The sequence below is a fragment of the Triticum dicoccoides genome, chromosome 4A (assembly GCF_002162155.2).
Source record: "Triticum dicoccoides isolate Atlit2015 ecotype Zavitan chromosome 4A, WEW_v2.0, whole genome shotgun sequence".
In the NCBI taxonomy this organism is placed as follows: Eukaryota; Viridiplantae; Streptophyta; class Magnoliopsida; order Poales; family Poaceae; genus Triticum; species Triticum dicoccoides.
Genome location: NC_041386.1, coordinates 588,278,265 through 588,294,371, shown reverse-complemented (window position 1 = coordinate 588,294,371; position 16,107 = coordinate 588,278,265). Strand labels below are relative to the sequence as shown.

The following is a 16,107-nucleotide window of genomic DNA, read 5'->3' as shown; positions in this document are numbered from 1 at the left end:
GTAAAATGAAATGAAATGGCCATCCTTCCATTTTCAAAAGGGGTGTCTAGACCAAACACCAAGAAGTGCAACTCATCTCTTCCAAACAATGAGGTGGCCATCCTTTCCCGGCTGGTAGGTCAATATTGTATCTATGCCAAAATGGACTTCACAATCATGCGTCCTAGAGTATTCTGTACTTACAAAGCATGTCAAAATGGCCGTCGCTGTCCAGTAACCTAGAGTATTGTAGTGCTGCTTCTGTTGCCTATGGTTTTTTTTTCGAGAGTACGTCAATGGCGTATCTTAACTTTATAGAAGGGAGAAAGTATAATTACAAGAACCTAGTGTGGATGCGAACACCAACCTAGGTACACCAACACCTTACACTACTGAAACAAACAAAAGGTTCACTCTCTCACAAAATGATCTAAGCCCCCTACTCCGAAACCTGCGTCCCTTCAAGTCTTCACCTCGTGAAGGGCCATGTCTATCAGCTGCGTGGCCGATCTTTGTTGTGATTGTCTGTTGAAGTCTCTCACATTCTGCTGCTTCCAAATCAGCCAGGAGGTATTGATAACGAAGGAATCAAATCCTCTTCGCACTTTACCAGAGAAGTGTCTCCTTTGCCCGAGCCACCAGTCTTGCAATGTGCCCACATCTGGGGGGAGGCTTATGTTGACATGCAGCCTTCCCACACATCCCTGCCACACTTCTCGCGCATATACACAATGCTCAAAGATGTGGTCAACATTATCTTCTTCCTGCAAGCAAAGGTAGCACGGAGACGGCTCATACTGCAGTCCATGTCGCGCCCTTCTGTCAGAAGTCCACAGCCGGTGCTTGGTAGCCAACCATGCAAAGATCTTGCACTTCAACGGTGCCCAGCTCCTTCATATGCAGCAGTCAGTGGGTGAACGCTCAAACCCCATGCAGTCTCTTATAGACGGATCTAGCCGTGTATTTTCCTGAGGGGTCCGCCGGCCAATGGAACTCATCGCACGCCTATGGATTGATGTCAACTAGAAAAGGTTGGTATTTCTCACAAGATTTGTATTCTCTACGCACCCCCGTCGCTGACGTGTTCCCTATTTAAGAAGATAATTATGGCGCCACCAACATCGTTGCAGTATGATTTTTCATTGTTAACTGTAAAAGTAAATTTTACAAGAAATTATGAGATGGTTCAAAATCTAGTTGCTCGGTTTCATTACGATAACGGTTACTTTAGCTTAAGGTGAGGAAGGTCCATTTCAAATAGTGAGGCAACCACCCTTTGCTATTTATAGTAGAACTTGGTATCCCAGAAAGGCACCTCTGTTGCCACCCTCCCTCGCTGGTAGATCGCTACCCTCCTTCTCCTTCGCCGTCTCTCCACTAGTGGCAGTGGACAAGGAGGTCCTGATCTACCGGTGGGAGTTGTAGTTTCCTTCGTCTTGGGGCACTATGTACGTCTTCGTTTGTTCGTCATTCCAGCCCTTTCGACGGTGGTGGTAGCGGTGTTCAATAGTGGTTCCTCTTTTCTTGTCTCGTCCAGGTGGTATGTGTACCATTGGATTCATCGATGAGATCGGGTCGACACGTAGGTCTTCATTGTCCGCAACTTCGCCCCTTCCGGCGATGGTTTTAACGGTGTTTATAAGGTTTTCTAAGTGTCTGGGACTGTACTGCGTTAACAAAAAAAACATAAGCCCCTTTACTTTCCCCCCAACCCAGCTATCCCTTTTCACCCCTATAAAAAAATCCTATCCTTTTTCATCATGTAATAAATTGTAAAAAAGCACTCGCATAGTTTGGACCCTCTAAATCGGTGGTCATGTATTGCAATCCTGTACTGCATGGGGTGATACTCTCAGAGCATCTTCAACAGCCGCGCTAAACAAGTGCCGCGCCGCAAATTTGGCCATTTTAGCGCGCGCAATCGGTAGAGTGGCTCCAGCGGTCGCGCAATAACCGCGCGCGCGGCATATGGAGTTGGGCGCGTGATCCGAATCACCAACTCGCTGTGTATTTGGGGTGCCCGCTTCCGCGCGCGGCACACACGAGCGCTCGCGCCGCACTCTCTCCTCCCCGCCATCTTCGCCCCGCGCGCGCCGGCGCCGGCGAACTTGACCCGATGGATGCACGCGCCGGCACCCCGCTCACCCCATCCTACAGCCGCGACCCCTCCACCACCGCCGCCACAAACTCTAGCGCGGGGAGCGTTGGCCTCGCCTCCGCCGGAGCTCCTCCAAGCATCGGCCTCACGCGCGGCCTCTTCAAGCCGCTGCGGATGACCTCGGCAACGGGTGGTGTCGCGCCGGCGCCGCCCTGTGCCCCCCCTGGAAGCTCCCCAATGCGGCGCGACCGAAGAAGGGCAAGACATCCACGAAGAAGAACAAGGCGGCGGACGGCTCCGGCACCTCGAAGGCGAGGAGGAAGAAGCTTGCAGGGCGTGTGACGGGCGCAGCGGCTACCGAATCACCGGCGAGCTCACTCGTTGAGCCGATGGCCGGCGTGCACAACGTGTTCGACGATATGTTCCAAAGGTAGAAACTTTTTCCAACTTCTCTTTTCTTTTTTTTTGAATGCATTCATATAGATAGCTTATTTGCATTGTTCTATATATTTGTAGTCTCAATGATGATGCATACATGTCAACTATGGGTGTTGGCTCCAACAATTCAAATTGGTCTCAAATCAACGACATGCATTTCGAAGACCATGAGTTCGAGGTGGACAAGGATGGTGAGGGCATTGTCGACATGCCGAAAGGAAGAGCGGGCAATTACACCAACACCGAAGACATCTTACTATGCAATACTTGGTTGCAAGTGTCGAGGGATCCATCCGTTGGAGGTGATCAAAATAGAGATGCTTATTGGGGCGGATGAAAGAACACTTTGATGTTTGCAACGTGAGTGGAATTGACCGCTCCGACCGATCACTTCAGTCCCGATGGTCGACAATCAACAAGGGTTGTCAAAAGTGAGCGGCCGCACAAAAGGCGGTTGACAAGTTGAACCCAAGTGGCACCAATGAGGACGATAGAGTAAGTGGCATTTCATCCATGTTCATCATACTTGTTGTTGGTGTTTGAAGTGCTAACTTGTTTTGTTTTCATGTAGTACAACATTGCACAAAACTTGTTCAAAGGAGAGGAGAAGAGAACCAAGAAGGGGAAGATCAAGAAAGGAAGGATATTTACCTTGCCTCATTGCTATGAAGTGTTGAAGGATGATGAGAAATGGAAGAAGCATGATGATTTGGATGATTTGGATTTGAGCAACAAACGCAAGCGAACAATTGAGTCGGATGATGATGATGAGGAGGATGATGCATCAAGTGATGACGGCAAGAGAAGCCCCACACCCAACTCGGTTTCATACTTGAAGCCAAAACGACCGGATGGGTGCAAGAAAGACGCAAGAAAAAAGAAGAAGAGGAAAGGAGATGATGAGCTCAAAAGTGCTATGGAAGCTATTGTGAAGGCGAGAAAAGAAGCCAACGAGGTGAGAAAAATTGCAAGGAACCAAGATGCCGCGGCCGAGGAGAGGAGGTTGGCGGCCGAGGAGAGGAGGGTGGCAACCAAGGAGAGGAAGGTGGCTTTGGAGGAGAGGAAGGTGAGCAATGAGGAGAGAACTAGATTGTTGAAATGGGAGAAGCACTTGTTCTTCTTGGACACATCTATCCTTAATGAGGCGCAAAAGGAGTATGTCAATCTTACCTGTGAAGAAGTCTTGATCCAAAAAATAGCTATGATTCGCGCAATGGGTGGCGGTGGCCTTGGCGCCATGGGAGACATGGGTGGCTTCGGAGCCACCGTGGGCGGGCTTAGGTGCCATGGGTGGCTTTGGAGCACCGCCCGGCGCCATGGCCGCCATGGGAGGCATGAGTTTTGCTTCTCTCATGGGAGTCATGGGTGCACCTCCGGCCGCCATGGGCGGAATGTCTTTGATGGGGAACGTAGTAGAAATTCAAAATTTTCCTACGTGTCACCAAGATCTATCTATGGAGAAACCAGCAACAAGGGGAAGGAGAGTGCATCTACATACCCTCGTAGATCGCTAAGCGGAAGCGTTCAAGAGAACGGGGTTGAAGGAGTCGTACTCGTCGTGATCCAAATCACCGGAGATCCTAGTGTCGAACGGACGGCACCTCCGCGTTCAACACACGTACAGCCCGGTGACGTCTCCCATGCCTTGATCCAGCAAGGAGAGAGGGAGAGGTTGAGGAAGACTCCATCCAGCAGCAGCACAACGGTGTGGTGGTGGTGGAGGAGCATGGTGATCTAGCAGGGCTTCGCCAAGCACCGCGAGATATGAGGAGGGAGGTAGGGCTGCGCCAACAAGAGAAGAAAGTTCGTCTATGGGCTACTCCTTTGCCTCCACTATATATAGGAGGAGAGGGGGGGCTGCGCCCCCACCTAGGGTTCCACCCTAGGGGCGGCGGCCAGCCCAGATCCCATCTGGTGGGGCGGCCAAAGGGAGGGGGAGAGGGAGGCGCACCAGGCATGGGCCCTAAGGCCCATCTGCCCTTAGGGTATGCCCCCCTCCTCCCCTTAGGCGCTTTGGGCCCTTGTGGGGGGGGGAGGGGGCGCACCAGCCCACCTGGGGCTGGTCCCCTCCCACACTTGGCCCATGCAGCCCTCCGGGGCCGGTGGCCACACTTGGTGGACCCCCGGGATCCTCCTGGTGGTCCCGGTACGTTACCGATAAAACCCGAAACTTTTTTGGTGATCAAAACAGGACTTCCCATATATAAATCTTTACCTCCGGACCATTCCGGAACTCCTCGTGACGTCCGGGATCTCATCCGGGACTCCGAACAACATTCGGTAACCACATACAAACTTCCTTTATAACCCTAGCGTCATCGAACCTTAAGTGTGTAGACCCTACGGGTTCGGGAACCATGCAGACATGACCGAGACGTCCTCCGGTCAATAACCAACAGCGGGATCTGGATACCCATGTTGGTTCCCACATGTTCCATGATGATCTCATCGGATGAACCACGATGTCGAGGATTCGATCAATCCCGTATACAATTCCCTTTGTCTAGCGGTATTGTACTTGCCCGAGATTCGATCGTCGGTATCCCGATACCTTGTTCAATCTCGTTACCGGCAAGTCTCTTTACTCGTTCCGTAACACATCATCCCATGATCAACTCCTTGATCACATCGTGCACATTATGATGATGTCCTACCGAGTGGGCCCAGAGATACCTCTCCGTCACACGGAGTGACAAATCCCAGTCTCGATTCGTGCCAACCCAACAGACACTTTCAGAGATACCCGTAGTGCACCTTTATAGCCACCCAGTTATGTTGTGACGTTTGGCACACCCAAAATATTCCTACGGTATCCGGGAGTTGCACAATCTCATGGTCTAAGGAAATGATACTTGACATTAGAAAAGCTTTAGCATGCGAACTACATGATCTCGTGCTATGCTTAGGATTGGGTCTTGTCCATCACATCATTCTTCTAATGATGTGATCCCGTTATCAATGACATCCAATGTCCATGGTCAGGAAACCGTAACCATCTATTGATCAACGAGCTAGTCAACTAGAGGCTTACTAGGGACATGGTGTTGTCTATGTATCCACACATGTATCTGAGTTTCCTATCAATACAATTCTAGCATGGATAATAAACGATTATCATGAACAAGGAAATATAATAATAACTAATTTATTATTGCCTCTAGGGCATATTTCCAACAGTCTTCCGGTGAGCCTCACACACCTTTCCATGAAGATGCCGTTGAAGATCTTGCCAACACCGTTCGAGTTTCACGTGATGCGGTGCGCGACAATGAGGAGGAGGAGGAAGAATCATCTTCGGAGGAGGAAGAATTGTCTTCCGAAGATGAGGACGAAGACGAGGACGAGGCTTGATGTGTCTTTCGTTTGTGTCATGAACTTGGTTTGCATTTTGAACTTGGTTGGATGAACTTGTTGTCATGATTTTGAACTTGTGGGCATGAACTTTTATTCATCAACTTGTTTATGTGAAATTTATATGTCATGTTCATTGTATTTTCAATGTTTGAAATTCATTTTGTGTCCAAAATACAACATATGGCAATGCCCCGGTGAGTCATGCGCGCTGCATTTTAGCGCGGCCGTTGGAGCCAGCGCTGCCGACCGCACAAAACCAGGCGAAGGGCGCGCGGGAAAGTGGTTTTTAATGCGCGGCGCATTAGTCGGCTGTTGGAGATGCTCTAACCGATGTTACTTCAATGATTTATAGTGTACCGTGTTGAAAAAAACATAAGCCCCTTTACTCTTCCCCCTAACCCAGCTATCCCATTTCACCCCTTATAAAAAATCCTATCCTTTTTCGCCATGTAATAAATTGTAAAAATGCACTCACATAGGTTGTAATCTTTTTTTTTTCTAACTTAAGGTGACTGGACCGTGGTGATGCACTGCAATTCTGTACTGCATGAGGGTGATACTCCAACCGACGCTACTTCGATGATTTATAGATCTCGCCTCAAGGAGCGAGCGACTGTTGCAACCTTCAAAGTCTGGTATGACGAGAGCGTTTGTATATGTCTATTTTCTTTACATACAATCTTCAATCTCTTTTGGCTGGCATAAGACTGAAGGAGGTAGAACACTAGTACTCCCTTCGTAAATTAATATAAAAGCATTTAGATCATTACTATACAGAGGAGTATGATTTTCTAGTTGTTCCACGTCCAGTTGTTTGTGCGTTGGACCGACTTTTGTTTGCCCCTTTGATTTTGTTGCTGTTGTAAAAGGCTCACCGCCTGCCTGCCACCGGTTTACCCACCTACCATCTTTCATTGCTACATACTCCTCTCATCTTCAACCTTCCGTTTCCGTTCCTTGTTGGTTTCTTGGTTTCTTCCACCACCTTCCCTTCCCCCACTGTCCCTTGCGTGACACGTGGGAAGCCACCACCTCTATCCATTTCGGGTTCGGACGATTCATCTCGTCACACTCCCTCCCTCTCCCGCACAAAAACAAAGACCATACATTCATATAAATAATACTAAATCCTGGAAAGAAGAAGCAGCAGAGGAGCAGAGGAGGAGGGTCCAGAAGAGTAGTTGGCGGTGGGAAGATCGATCCAGAGGCTGCGCACTGCCTGCCCGCCTCCATGGCCATGGCCAGCAGGCAGGAGGGGAGCCTCGACGCCGTGCTCAAGGAGGCCGTCGACCTGGTAATTAACCAGTCAGTCCATTAACCAACGCCCTGCTCTTGGGGTGGCGCTTCCTGCTCTTGGGATGTGGATGGGTCGCCGTTGCGCGCAGCTGGGCTTTTTTACCGGGGCTTAGTTGTGTTCTTCTAGTTCTAGGTCAATTCTTGTTCGGCATCGCCTTTTGTTTTGTTACTACTGTAATCACCACCTTCTAGGTCTGCTCTGTTTTGTTGCTGACAGAGGATCCCCTGCCTTGAAGGTTCACTTGCATTAGTTTCTGATTTCGGAATCTCGCACTAGAACTTTTGATTGTTTTTTGCATGCCGTGTAGGAGGGCTGCCTGTAAATGTATTTACTCTAGCTTTGCTGTAATATTATTTTGCAATCTTTTTTTTTTGTTCTAACTTAAGGAGGTGACTTGACCGTGGGAAAAAGTGTGTACTCATGATCCTCTGTTTAATTGGAAGAAAAAAAAAGTCTCTTGGTTCTCTCTCTTATGGGTTCCTTGGAGTAGTACGCTGCAGCATACGTGCACGTTCACATTTTGCTCATGCTAATGGTACTTGCTTGGATTGCTAAAAGCGATCGTCGTAAAAAAAATTCAGGAGCACATCCCGATCGATGAAGTGTTTGAGAACCTTCGGTGCAGCCATGAGGGGCTCACTTCCGAGCAGGCGCAGCAGCGGCTGCAGATCTTCGGCCCGAACAAGCTCGAGGAGAAGGAGGTCAGGTTCATTCAGCACATTTTATTGTTGGGAAAGATTTTGTCCTTCCTGTTCTTGAGAGCAGTAATGTTCTTCTCATTGATGTTATGCACTTGATTAAGTTGGAGCGTTTGATGGCTGCAGGAGAGCAAGTTCCTCAAGTTTCTGGGGTTCATGTGGAACCCACTCTCATGGGTCATGGAGGCTGCGGCGATCATGGCCATCGCGTTGGCCAACGGAGGGGTAAGACCTAACACATACTCGCTCCGTCCCAAAATAAGTGTCTCAACTTTAGTAACTTCAATACAACTTTATACTAAAGTTAGTACAAAGTTGAGACACTTATTTTTGGGACTGAATATATAGCAGAATTTGTGGTAATGTTTTAGTTAGGTGCTGAGTGGACTGTATGTCTTAGTTAGGTGCTCAGTGGAGTGTATGTCTTGCTCTGTTCTCAACATGTGAGATGTGTGTTCTGTAATCAGGGGAAGCCGCCAGATTGGCAAGACTTTGTCGGTATCATCACGCTGCTACTTATAAACTCCACCATCAGTTTCATAGAGGAGAACAATGCCGGAAATGCCGCCGCCGCGCTTATGGCCCGCCTTGCACCAAAAGCCAAGGTCCATACTCAACTTATTTTCTGGGTTTCTTTTTGCCCTGTTTCTGCATGTACATATCACCTTGTTGGAGTCCATTTTAACTTTTGAAACTCAATTCTTATGTTGCTGGATAGGTTCTCCGTGACGGTCGTTGGACCGAGGAGGAGGCAGCCGTCCTTGTGCCTGGGGACATCATCAGCATCAAACTTGGAGATATCATTCCTGCCGACGCACGCCTCCTAGACGGCGACCCTTTGAAGATTGATCAGGTTCTTCCTGTCATTCACATTCAAGTTACCTTCATCTTTGCTTTTAAGTTAAATAGGTTTCCACATCTCACTGTTCAGTCTTTTGTTTATAGTCCGCCCTGACCGGAGAATCACTGCCAGCCACCAAAGGCCTTGGTGACGGCGTCTACTCTGGTTCGACGGTCAAGCAGGGCGAGATCGAGGCTGTTGTCATAGCAACTGGTGTGCACACTTTCTTTGGAAAGGCCGCACATCTCGTTGACTCCACTAACCAAGTTGGCCATTTCCAGCAGGCAAGCTTGACAAGCCTCGGATGCTTCCATCGATCTGGCACCGTTATCAAATAATTGAATCATCGCTACATTGATGTGTTCATTATCATGTGATTCACGCAGGTGTTAACAGCCATCGGGAACTTTTGTATTTGCTCGATCGCCGTGGGAATGTTCATCGAGATCATTGTCATGTATCCTATCCAGCACAGGGCGTACCGCCCTGGGATCGACAACCTTTTGGTGCTCCTCATTGGAGGCATTCCCATAGCGATGCCCACAGTCTTGTCGGTCACCATGGCGATTGGGTCTCATCGCTTGTCTCAACAGGTTTGCATCATTCCGGGGACAGTGTTAACCATATTGTGACCAGACCTGAACTTTTTCACTATGGAATCAATTCCTGAGTTTTCTTCCTGCAGGGAGCTATAACAAAGCGAATGACTGCAATTGAAGAGATGGCCGGCATGGATGTTCTTTGCAGTGATAAAACTGGAACCCTGACTCTAAATAAGCTCAGTGTGGACAAGAACCTAATCGAGGTTACACCCACTTTGTGTTATCTGACATGTAACATCAAAGCACTTACATACTTTCTTGGTACAGGTTTTTGAAAAAGGAGTGACTCAAGACCAGGTAATTCTGATGGCTGCTAGAGCATCCCGGATAGAAAATCAAGATGCCATTGATACAGCAATAGTTGGGATGCTAGGCGATCCAAAAGAGGTACATTGATTTGTCCAATAATGAGACGTACAACTATCATGTTTATTTGCTAAAATGGACACCTGTTAACGCTTCCCGTAGGCGCGTGCTGGTATTCAAGAGGTTCATTTTCTGCCGTTCAATCCTACCGACAAAAGAACTGCCTTGACATACATCGATGGTGATGGAAAGATGTGTCGTGTTAGCAAAGGTGCACCAGAGCAGGTATAATCTTTTTTTACTGCAAAAAGCTTAAAAAACATTTGCATAATGATGTAGATTGATTTCAGAAAATGACCTGCAGATTCTCAACCTGGCCCACAACAAGTCAGAGATCGCACAAAAAGTCCACACTGTCATCGACAAGTTCGCGGAACGTGGACTTCGGTCACTTGGTGTAGCATATCAGGTGAGAAAGGTTCTGGGGGTGCCCCTTCACAGTGCAGTTGAAGCTTGCAAGGCAGGACCTTAGTGGTCGTCATTCTTTTCTGCCTTGTAGGACGTGCCAGACGGGAGGAAAGAGAGCCCGGGTAGCCCGTGGCATTTTGTTGCTCTCTTGCCACTCTTTGATCCACCGAGGCACGACAGCGCAGAAACAATTCAAAGGGCACTTAACCTTGGTGTGAATGTGAAGATGATCACAGGTACACTGCCAATTGGGTTGTTACTACTTTTTTGCTCTGTTCTTAAATATCCAATTCGATGAAGATGATCACAAGTAAATGCACTACCGGTTGAATTCTATTTCATTCTCTTCTCTCTATTCTTAAATCTCCCAATTTTTATGAGCACCATGTCTTTGATGTTTACTATTCTTTATTTGTGACGTCATGTAAGTATCTCTTAAAAAGCTGTGCCATAAGTAGAGTTGGAACATTGAACAATATGTTGTATCTTATCTTGTTTTATTTATAATTTCAGTTTCAATAATTTTGGTAATACATCTTATTGTGCTTTTTTTTTCCTTAGGCGACCAGCTCGCGATTGGGAAGGAAACAGGGCGTCGTCTAGGAATGGGTACAAACATGTACCCTTCATCTGCTTTGCTGGGGCAGAACAAGGATGAGTCTATTGCTGATTTACCAGTCGATGATCTAATTGAGAAAGCCGATGGTTTTGCTGGCGTATTCCCAGGTATGTGCTGTAATCAGTTAGAAGAAAATAAAATCAAAGAAATGAAAAAGGGACATAACAATAATATGGTAACATTTTTTCTTTGCTCAGAACACAAATATGAGATTGTGAAACGCCTACAAGCACGGAAGCACATTTGTGGAATGACTGGCGATGGCGTAAACGATGCACCAGCCCTAAAGAAAGCTGATATTGGTATAGCGGTTGCCGATGCGACAGATGCAGCGAGGAGTGCTTCTGATATCGTACTCACCGAACCTGGTCTAAGTGTGATCATTAGTGCCGTCCTTACCAGTCGAGCGATTTTCCAGCGGATGAAGAACTACACTGTATGTGAGATTGAACCCAGTGGATGAGATTTTTTCTTTCCCCCAAAAAATATTTGAAGAGTTGCTCCTTCATTTATGCTTGTGTTATTTAGCCCATATGCTAATCAATCCACATTCATGCTTGCAGATCTATGCGGTCTCAATTACAATACGTATTGTGGTATGTTTGATTGACTCTTACTAGGATCATAATTTTGCCAAAGTGCATTGGCTCATGCTCTGTTTACATAGCTGATGATTTTCTTAGGTGTCAATTATAACTATTCATTTAATGAGCTCTTTTCCTGTTAACACTGATTTTCCAGTTTATGATCTGTGAAATTATGTCCATGAACCTTACATTTTTTATTCTGTGATTATGCATCTGATCCCTCTTTATCCCCAACAGCTTGGATTTATGCTACTTGCCCTCATATGGGAATTTGATTTCCCGCCATTTATGGTCCTGATCATAGCAATTCTGAATGATGGTACATTACTTTATTTTCCTTCCATTCCTCCTGCGCCTCACAATATCGCCATAATGTTCACCCTTAACCATTTTGTGGCATGAAAAGGTACCATAATGACAATATCCAAGGATCGAGTAAAGCCTTCTCCACTACCTGACAGCTGGAAGTTGGCTGAAATTTTCACAACAGGGGTGGTTCTTGGCGGATACTTGGCAATGATGACTGTCATTTTCTTCTGGGCTGCATACAAGACTAACTTTTTCCCTGTAAGGAGTACCTAAATGAAACTGAATTCTGTTTTTTTTCTGAAACATTGATTTCAGATAATGAACTAACCTCGTGATATGTGGTTCACCAAGCTACCAACTAATAGGACCATTATACTAGTTTGTGATCTGATCCTCAGACATGCATTGACACTTGTTCAATAAATTTTCAGAGGGTCTTCCATGTAAAAAGCCTTGAGAAGACCACTCAAGATGACTTCAAAATGCTTGCCTCTGCTGTATACCTTCAAGTCAGCACCATCAGCCAAGCTCTCATCTTCGTTACAAGGTCTCGAAGCTGGTCGTTCGTCGAGCGCCCCGGCTTTCTCCTGGTCTTCGCTTTCTTCGTCGCACAGCTGGTATTTTTTTTCCTCACGGCCTCGCCCTCCTCTCTTTGCTTTACATGTATGTAAATTTACAAGTCAAGTTCCAGTAGCAAGTTTCACCACCCCCTTCAAAAAATGCAGATAGCTACACTGATCGCTGTATACGCTGACTGGGGATTCACTTCGATCAAAGGCATCGGATGGGGCTGGGCTGGCATCGTGTGGCTCTACAACATCGTCTTCTACTTCCCGCTTGACATCATCAAGTTCTTCATCCGATATGCTCTGAGCGGCAAAGCATGGGATCTTGTCATTGACCAAAGAGTAATTAATTCAAATTGCACCACCATATTTTCCCTCCTCTTTTTTTTATTGAGAACCCACTACATTCGATGCATCTTGTAAATGATGGTTCATTTGTTCTTTTTCTTTATAGATCGCGTTTACAAGGAAGAAGCACTTTGGCAAGGAAGAGAGGGAGCTCAAGTGGGCCCATGCACAAAGGACGCTCCATGGGCTGCAGCCACCGGATGCCAAGCTGTTCCCTGAGAAGGCGGCCTACAACGAGCTCAGTCAGATGGCCGAGGAGGCGAAACGGAGGGCCGAGATTGCAAGGTATGTAGGGCTAGATACCCAGCAGGCACTTGCAAATTAGAGAATCCCATCTTCCATATTTTTTGACAACTATTCCCTATGTTAGCTTAAAAATCGCTCTTATATTATGAGGCGGAGGGAGTATGAATCTAACTATGTGCTTGTTGATTGTACATGGCAGGCTCAGGGAGCTCCACACTCTCAAGGGGCATGTGGAGTCAGTTGTGAAGCTGAAGGGCCTCGACATCGGCACCATTCAGCAATCTTACACCGTGTGATAGATTTTTTTTTCGAAAAAGGGGGACTCCTCGGCCTTTGCATCAGAACGATGCATACGGCCAATTTTATAAATAAACAAATAGGTTCAACAAGGTCTAAAAGTCTGAAACAAAAGTAACGTCAAGCTCATAAAGAGCCAAAGAGCCAACGAGGAGCTAAAGGTAGAACAAATATTCTCTCAAGTTTTATCGACCACCGATACAACTCTACGCACGCTTGACGTTCGCTTTACCTAGAACAAGTATGAAACTAGAAGTACTTTGTAGGTGTTGTTGGATAGGTTTGCAAGATAACAAAGAGTACGTAAATAAAAAATAGGAGCTCTTTAGATAAAGAAATAATAAAGTAAATACAGCGAGTGTGAAAAAGTGGTGGTAGGAGTTGCGAAATTGCCCCTAAACAATTGACTACTTTACTAGACCGATAGCAAGTATTATGTGGGAGAGGCCGCTGCTAGCATGTCATCCCTGACTTGGAATTCTATGCACTTATGATTGGAACTATTAGCAAGCATCCGCAACTACTAATGTTCATTAAGGTAAAACCCAACCATAGCATTAAGATATATTGGTCCCGCTTCAATACCGTATGCATCAATTTCTATGCTAGGTTGAAGCTTCTGTCACTCTTGCCCTCCAATACATAGTCCTACCAACATACAACTAACCCTAGGGTGTGATCCACGCGCGCAATCATATGATGGGCACCAAAGGACAACAACATAACCACAAGCAAATTAAATCAATCATAGTAACTCATCAACCACCGATAGGACAACGAAAATCTATTCAGACATCATAGGATGGCAACACATCATTGGATAATAATATGAAGCATAAAGCACCATGTTCAAGTAGAGGATACATCGGGTTGCGGGAGAGTGGACCGCTGTAGATAGAGGGGGGAAGGTGATGGAGATGTTGGTGAAGATGACAGAGGTGTTGGTGTAGATTGCGGATGATGGCCCCCGGTGGCACTGTGGTGCCACCGGAAGCGAGGGGGGGAGAGGGCCCCTTCGTCTTCTTCTTCCTTGACCTCCTCCCTAGATGGGAGAAGGGTTTCCCCTCTAGTCCTTGGCCTTCATAGCATGGGAGGAGCGAGAGCCCCTCCGAGATTGGATTTGTCTCTCTCTGTTTCTGCGTTGCCAGATTCTTCCCTTTCACCGTTTCTTATATTACCGGAGATCCGTAACTTCGATTGGGCTGAAATTTTGACATGATCTCTATCCGGAAATTAGCTTTCCTGCGGCAAAAGAAGGGCATCAACCGCCTTACGGGTGGCCCACGAGGGTCAGGGGCGCGCCGGGGGGGGGGAGCAGGCGCGCCCTCCTGCCTCGTGGCCACCTCAGGCACTATCTCGCGTGGATTTTTCTTCCCAAAAATCATATATATTCCAAAAAAATCTCCGTCAGTTTTTATTCCGTTTGGACTCCGTTTGATATGGATATTCTGCGAAACAAAAAACATGCAACAAACAGGAACTGGTACTGGGCACTGGATCAATATGTTAGTCCCAAAAATAGTATACAAAGCTGCCAAAAGTATACGAAAGTTGTAGAATATTGGCATGGAACAATAAAAAATTATAGATACGACGGAGACGTATCAGTGATACGCTCTTTCACACATAAACCTACTTATATCTTCCTCAAAACAGCCACCATACCTACCTATTATGGCATTTCCATAGTCATTCCGAGATATATTGCCATGCAACTTTCCACCATTCCGTTTATCATGACACATTCATCATTGTCATATTGCTTAGCATGATCATGTAGTTGACATAGTATTTGTCGCAAAGCCATCGTTCATAATTCTTTCATACATGTCACTCTTGGTTCATTGCATATCTCGGTACACCGCTGGAGGCATTCATATAGAGTCATACTTTGTTCTAGTATCGAGTTGTAATCATTGAGTTGTAAATAAATAGAAGTGTGATGATCATCATTTTCTAGAACATTGTCCCGAGTGAGGAATAAAAAAAGAGAGAGAAAGGCCATAAAAAAAGGAGAAGGCCCAAGAAAAAATAAAAAAAAGAGAAAGGCCATAAAAAGGGAGAAGGCCCAAAAAAAAAGAGAAAAAGAGAGAAGGGACAATGTTACTATCCTTTGCCACATTTATGCTTCAAAGTAGCACCATGATCTTTATGATAGAGATTCTCTTGTTTTTTCACTTTCATATACTAGTGGGAATTTTTCATTATAGAACTTGGCTTGTATATTCCAACAATGGGCCTCCTCAAGTGCCCTAGGTCTTCGTGAGCAAGCAAGTTGGATGCACCCCCACTTAGTTTCTTTTGTTGAGTTTTCATACATTTATAGCTCTAGTGCATCCGTTGCATGGCAATCCCTACTCCTTGCATCGAGGTTTGAGATTACTAAGGTATGAAACAATTGCTTGGCTTGTCATCGGGGTTGTGCATGATGAGAGCATTCTTGTGTGACAAAAATAGAGCATGACAAAACTATATGATTTTGTAGGGATGAACTTTCTTTGGCCATGTTATTTTGAGAAGACATGATTGCTTAGTTAGTATGCTTGAAGTATTATTACTTTTATGTCAATATGAACTTTTATCTTAAATCTTTCGGATCTGAATATTCATGCCACAATTAAGAAGAATTACATTGAAATTATGCCAAGTAGCACTCCGCATCAAAAATTCTGTTTTTATCATTTACCTACTCGAGGACGAGCAGGAATTAAGCTTGGGGATGCTGATACGTTTCCAACGTATCTATAATTTTTGATTGCTCCATGCTATATTATCTACTGTTTTGGATGTTTATGGGCTTTATTAGACACTTTTATATTATTTTTGGGACTAACCTATTAACCCAGAGCCCAGTGCCAGTTTCTGTTTTTTCCTTATTTTAGAATATCGCAGAAAAGGAAAATCAAACAGAGTCCAATTAACCTGAAACTTCATGGAACTTACTTTTGGATCAGAAGAAGCCCAGAAGACTTGGAGTGCACGTCAGGGGATCAACGAGGAGGCCACGAGGCAGGGGCGCACCCTCCAGCCTCGTGGGCCCCTCGTGGCCCCCCT

At 46.1% G+C, this 16,107-nt stretch overlaps 1 protein-coding gene across 2 annotated transcripts; it reads left to right on the top strand.

Annotated features, from left to right (window-relative positions):
• The first annotated feature begins 6,849 nt into the window (after positions 1–6,849).
• On the top strand, positions 6,850–13,262 carry LOC119287032 (plasma membrane ATPase 1-like). 2 transcript variants are annotated; one of them, XM_037566517.1, is made up of 21 exons: positions 6,852–7,163; positions 7,748–7,867; positions 7,991–8,089; positions 8,332–8,469; positions 8,583–8,717; positions 8,810–8,989; positions 9,092–9,298; positions 9,391–9,510; positions 9,575–9,694; positions 9,776–9,898; positions 9,978–10,082; positions 10,173–10,317; positions 10,643–10,807; positions 10,898–11,136; positions 11,264–11,296; positions 11,525–11,606; positions 11,694–11,854; positions 12,028–12,213; positions 12,322–12,504; positions 12,617–12,795; positions 12,956–13,262. In XM_037566517.1, the coding sequence occupies exons 1-21, from the start codon at positions 7,101–7,103 to the stop codon at positions 13,050–13,052; spliced, it is 2,880 nt and encodes a 959-aa protein (XP_037422414.1). In that variant the 5' UTR covers positions 6,852–7,100; the 3' UTR covers positions 13,053–13,262. The 2 variants fall into 2 exon arrangements, with proteins under 2 accessions (XP_037422413.1, XP_037422414.1); XM_037566516.1 differs by having other exon boundaries at positions 6,850–7,163; positions 10,643–11,136.
• Positions 13,263–16,107: the final 2,845 nt, after the last annotated feature.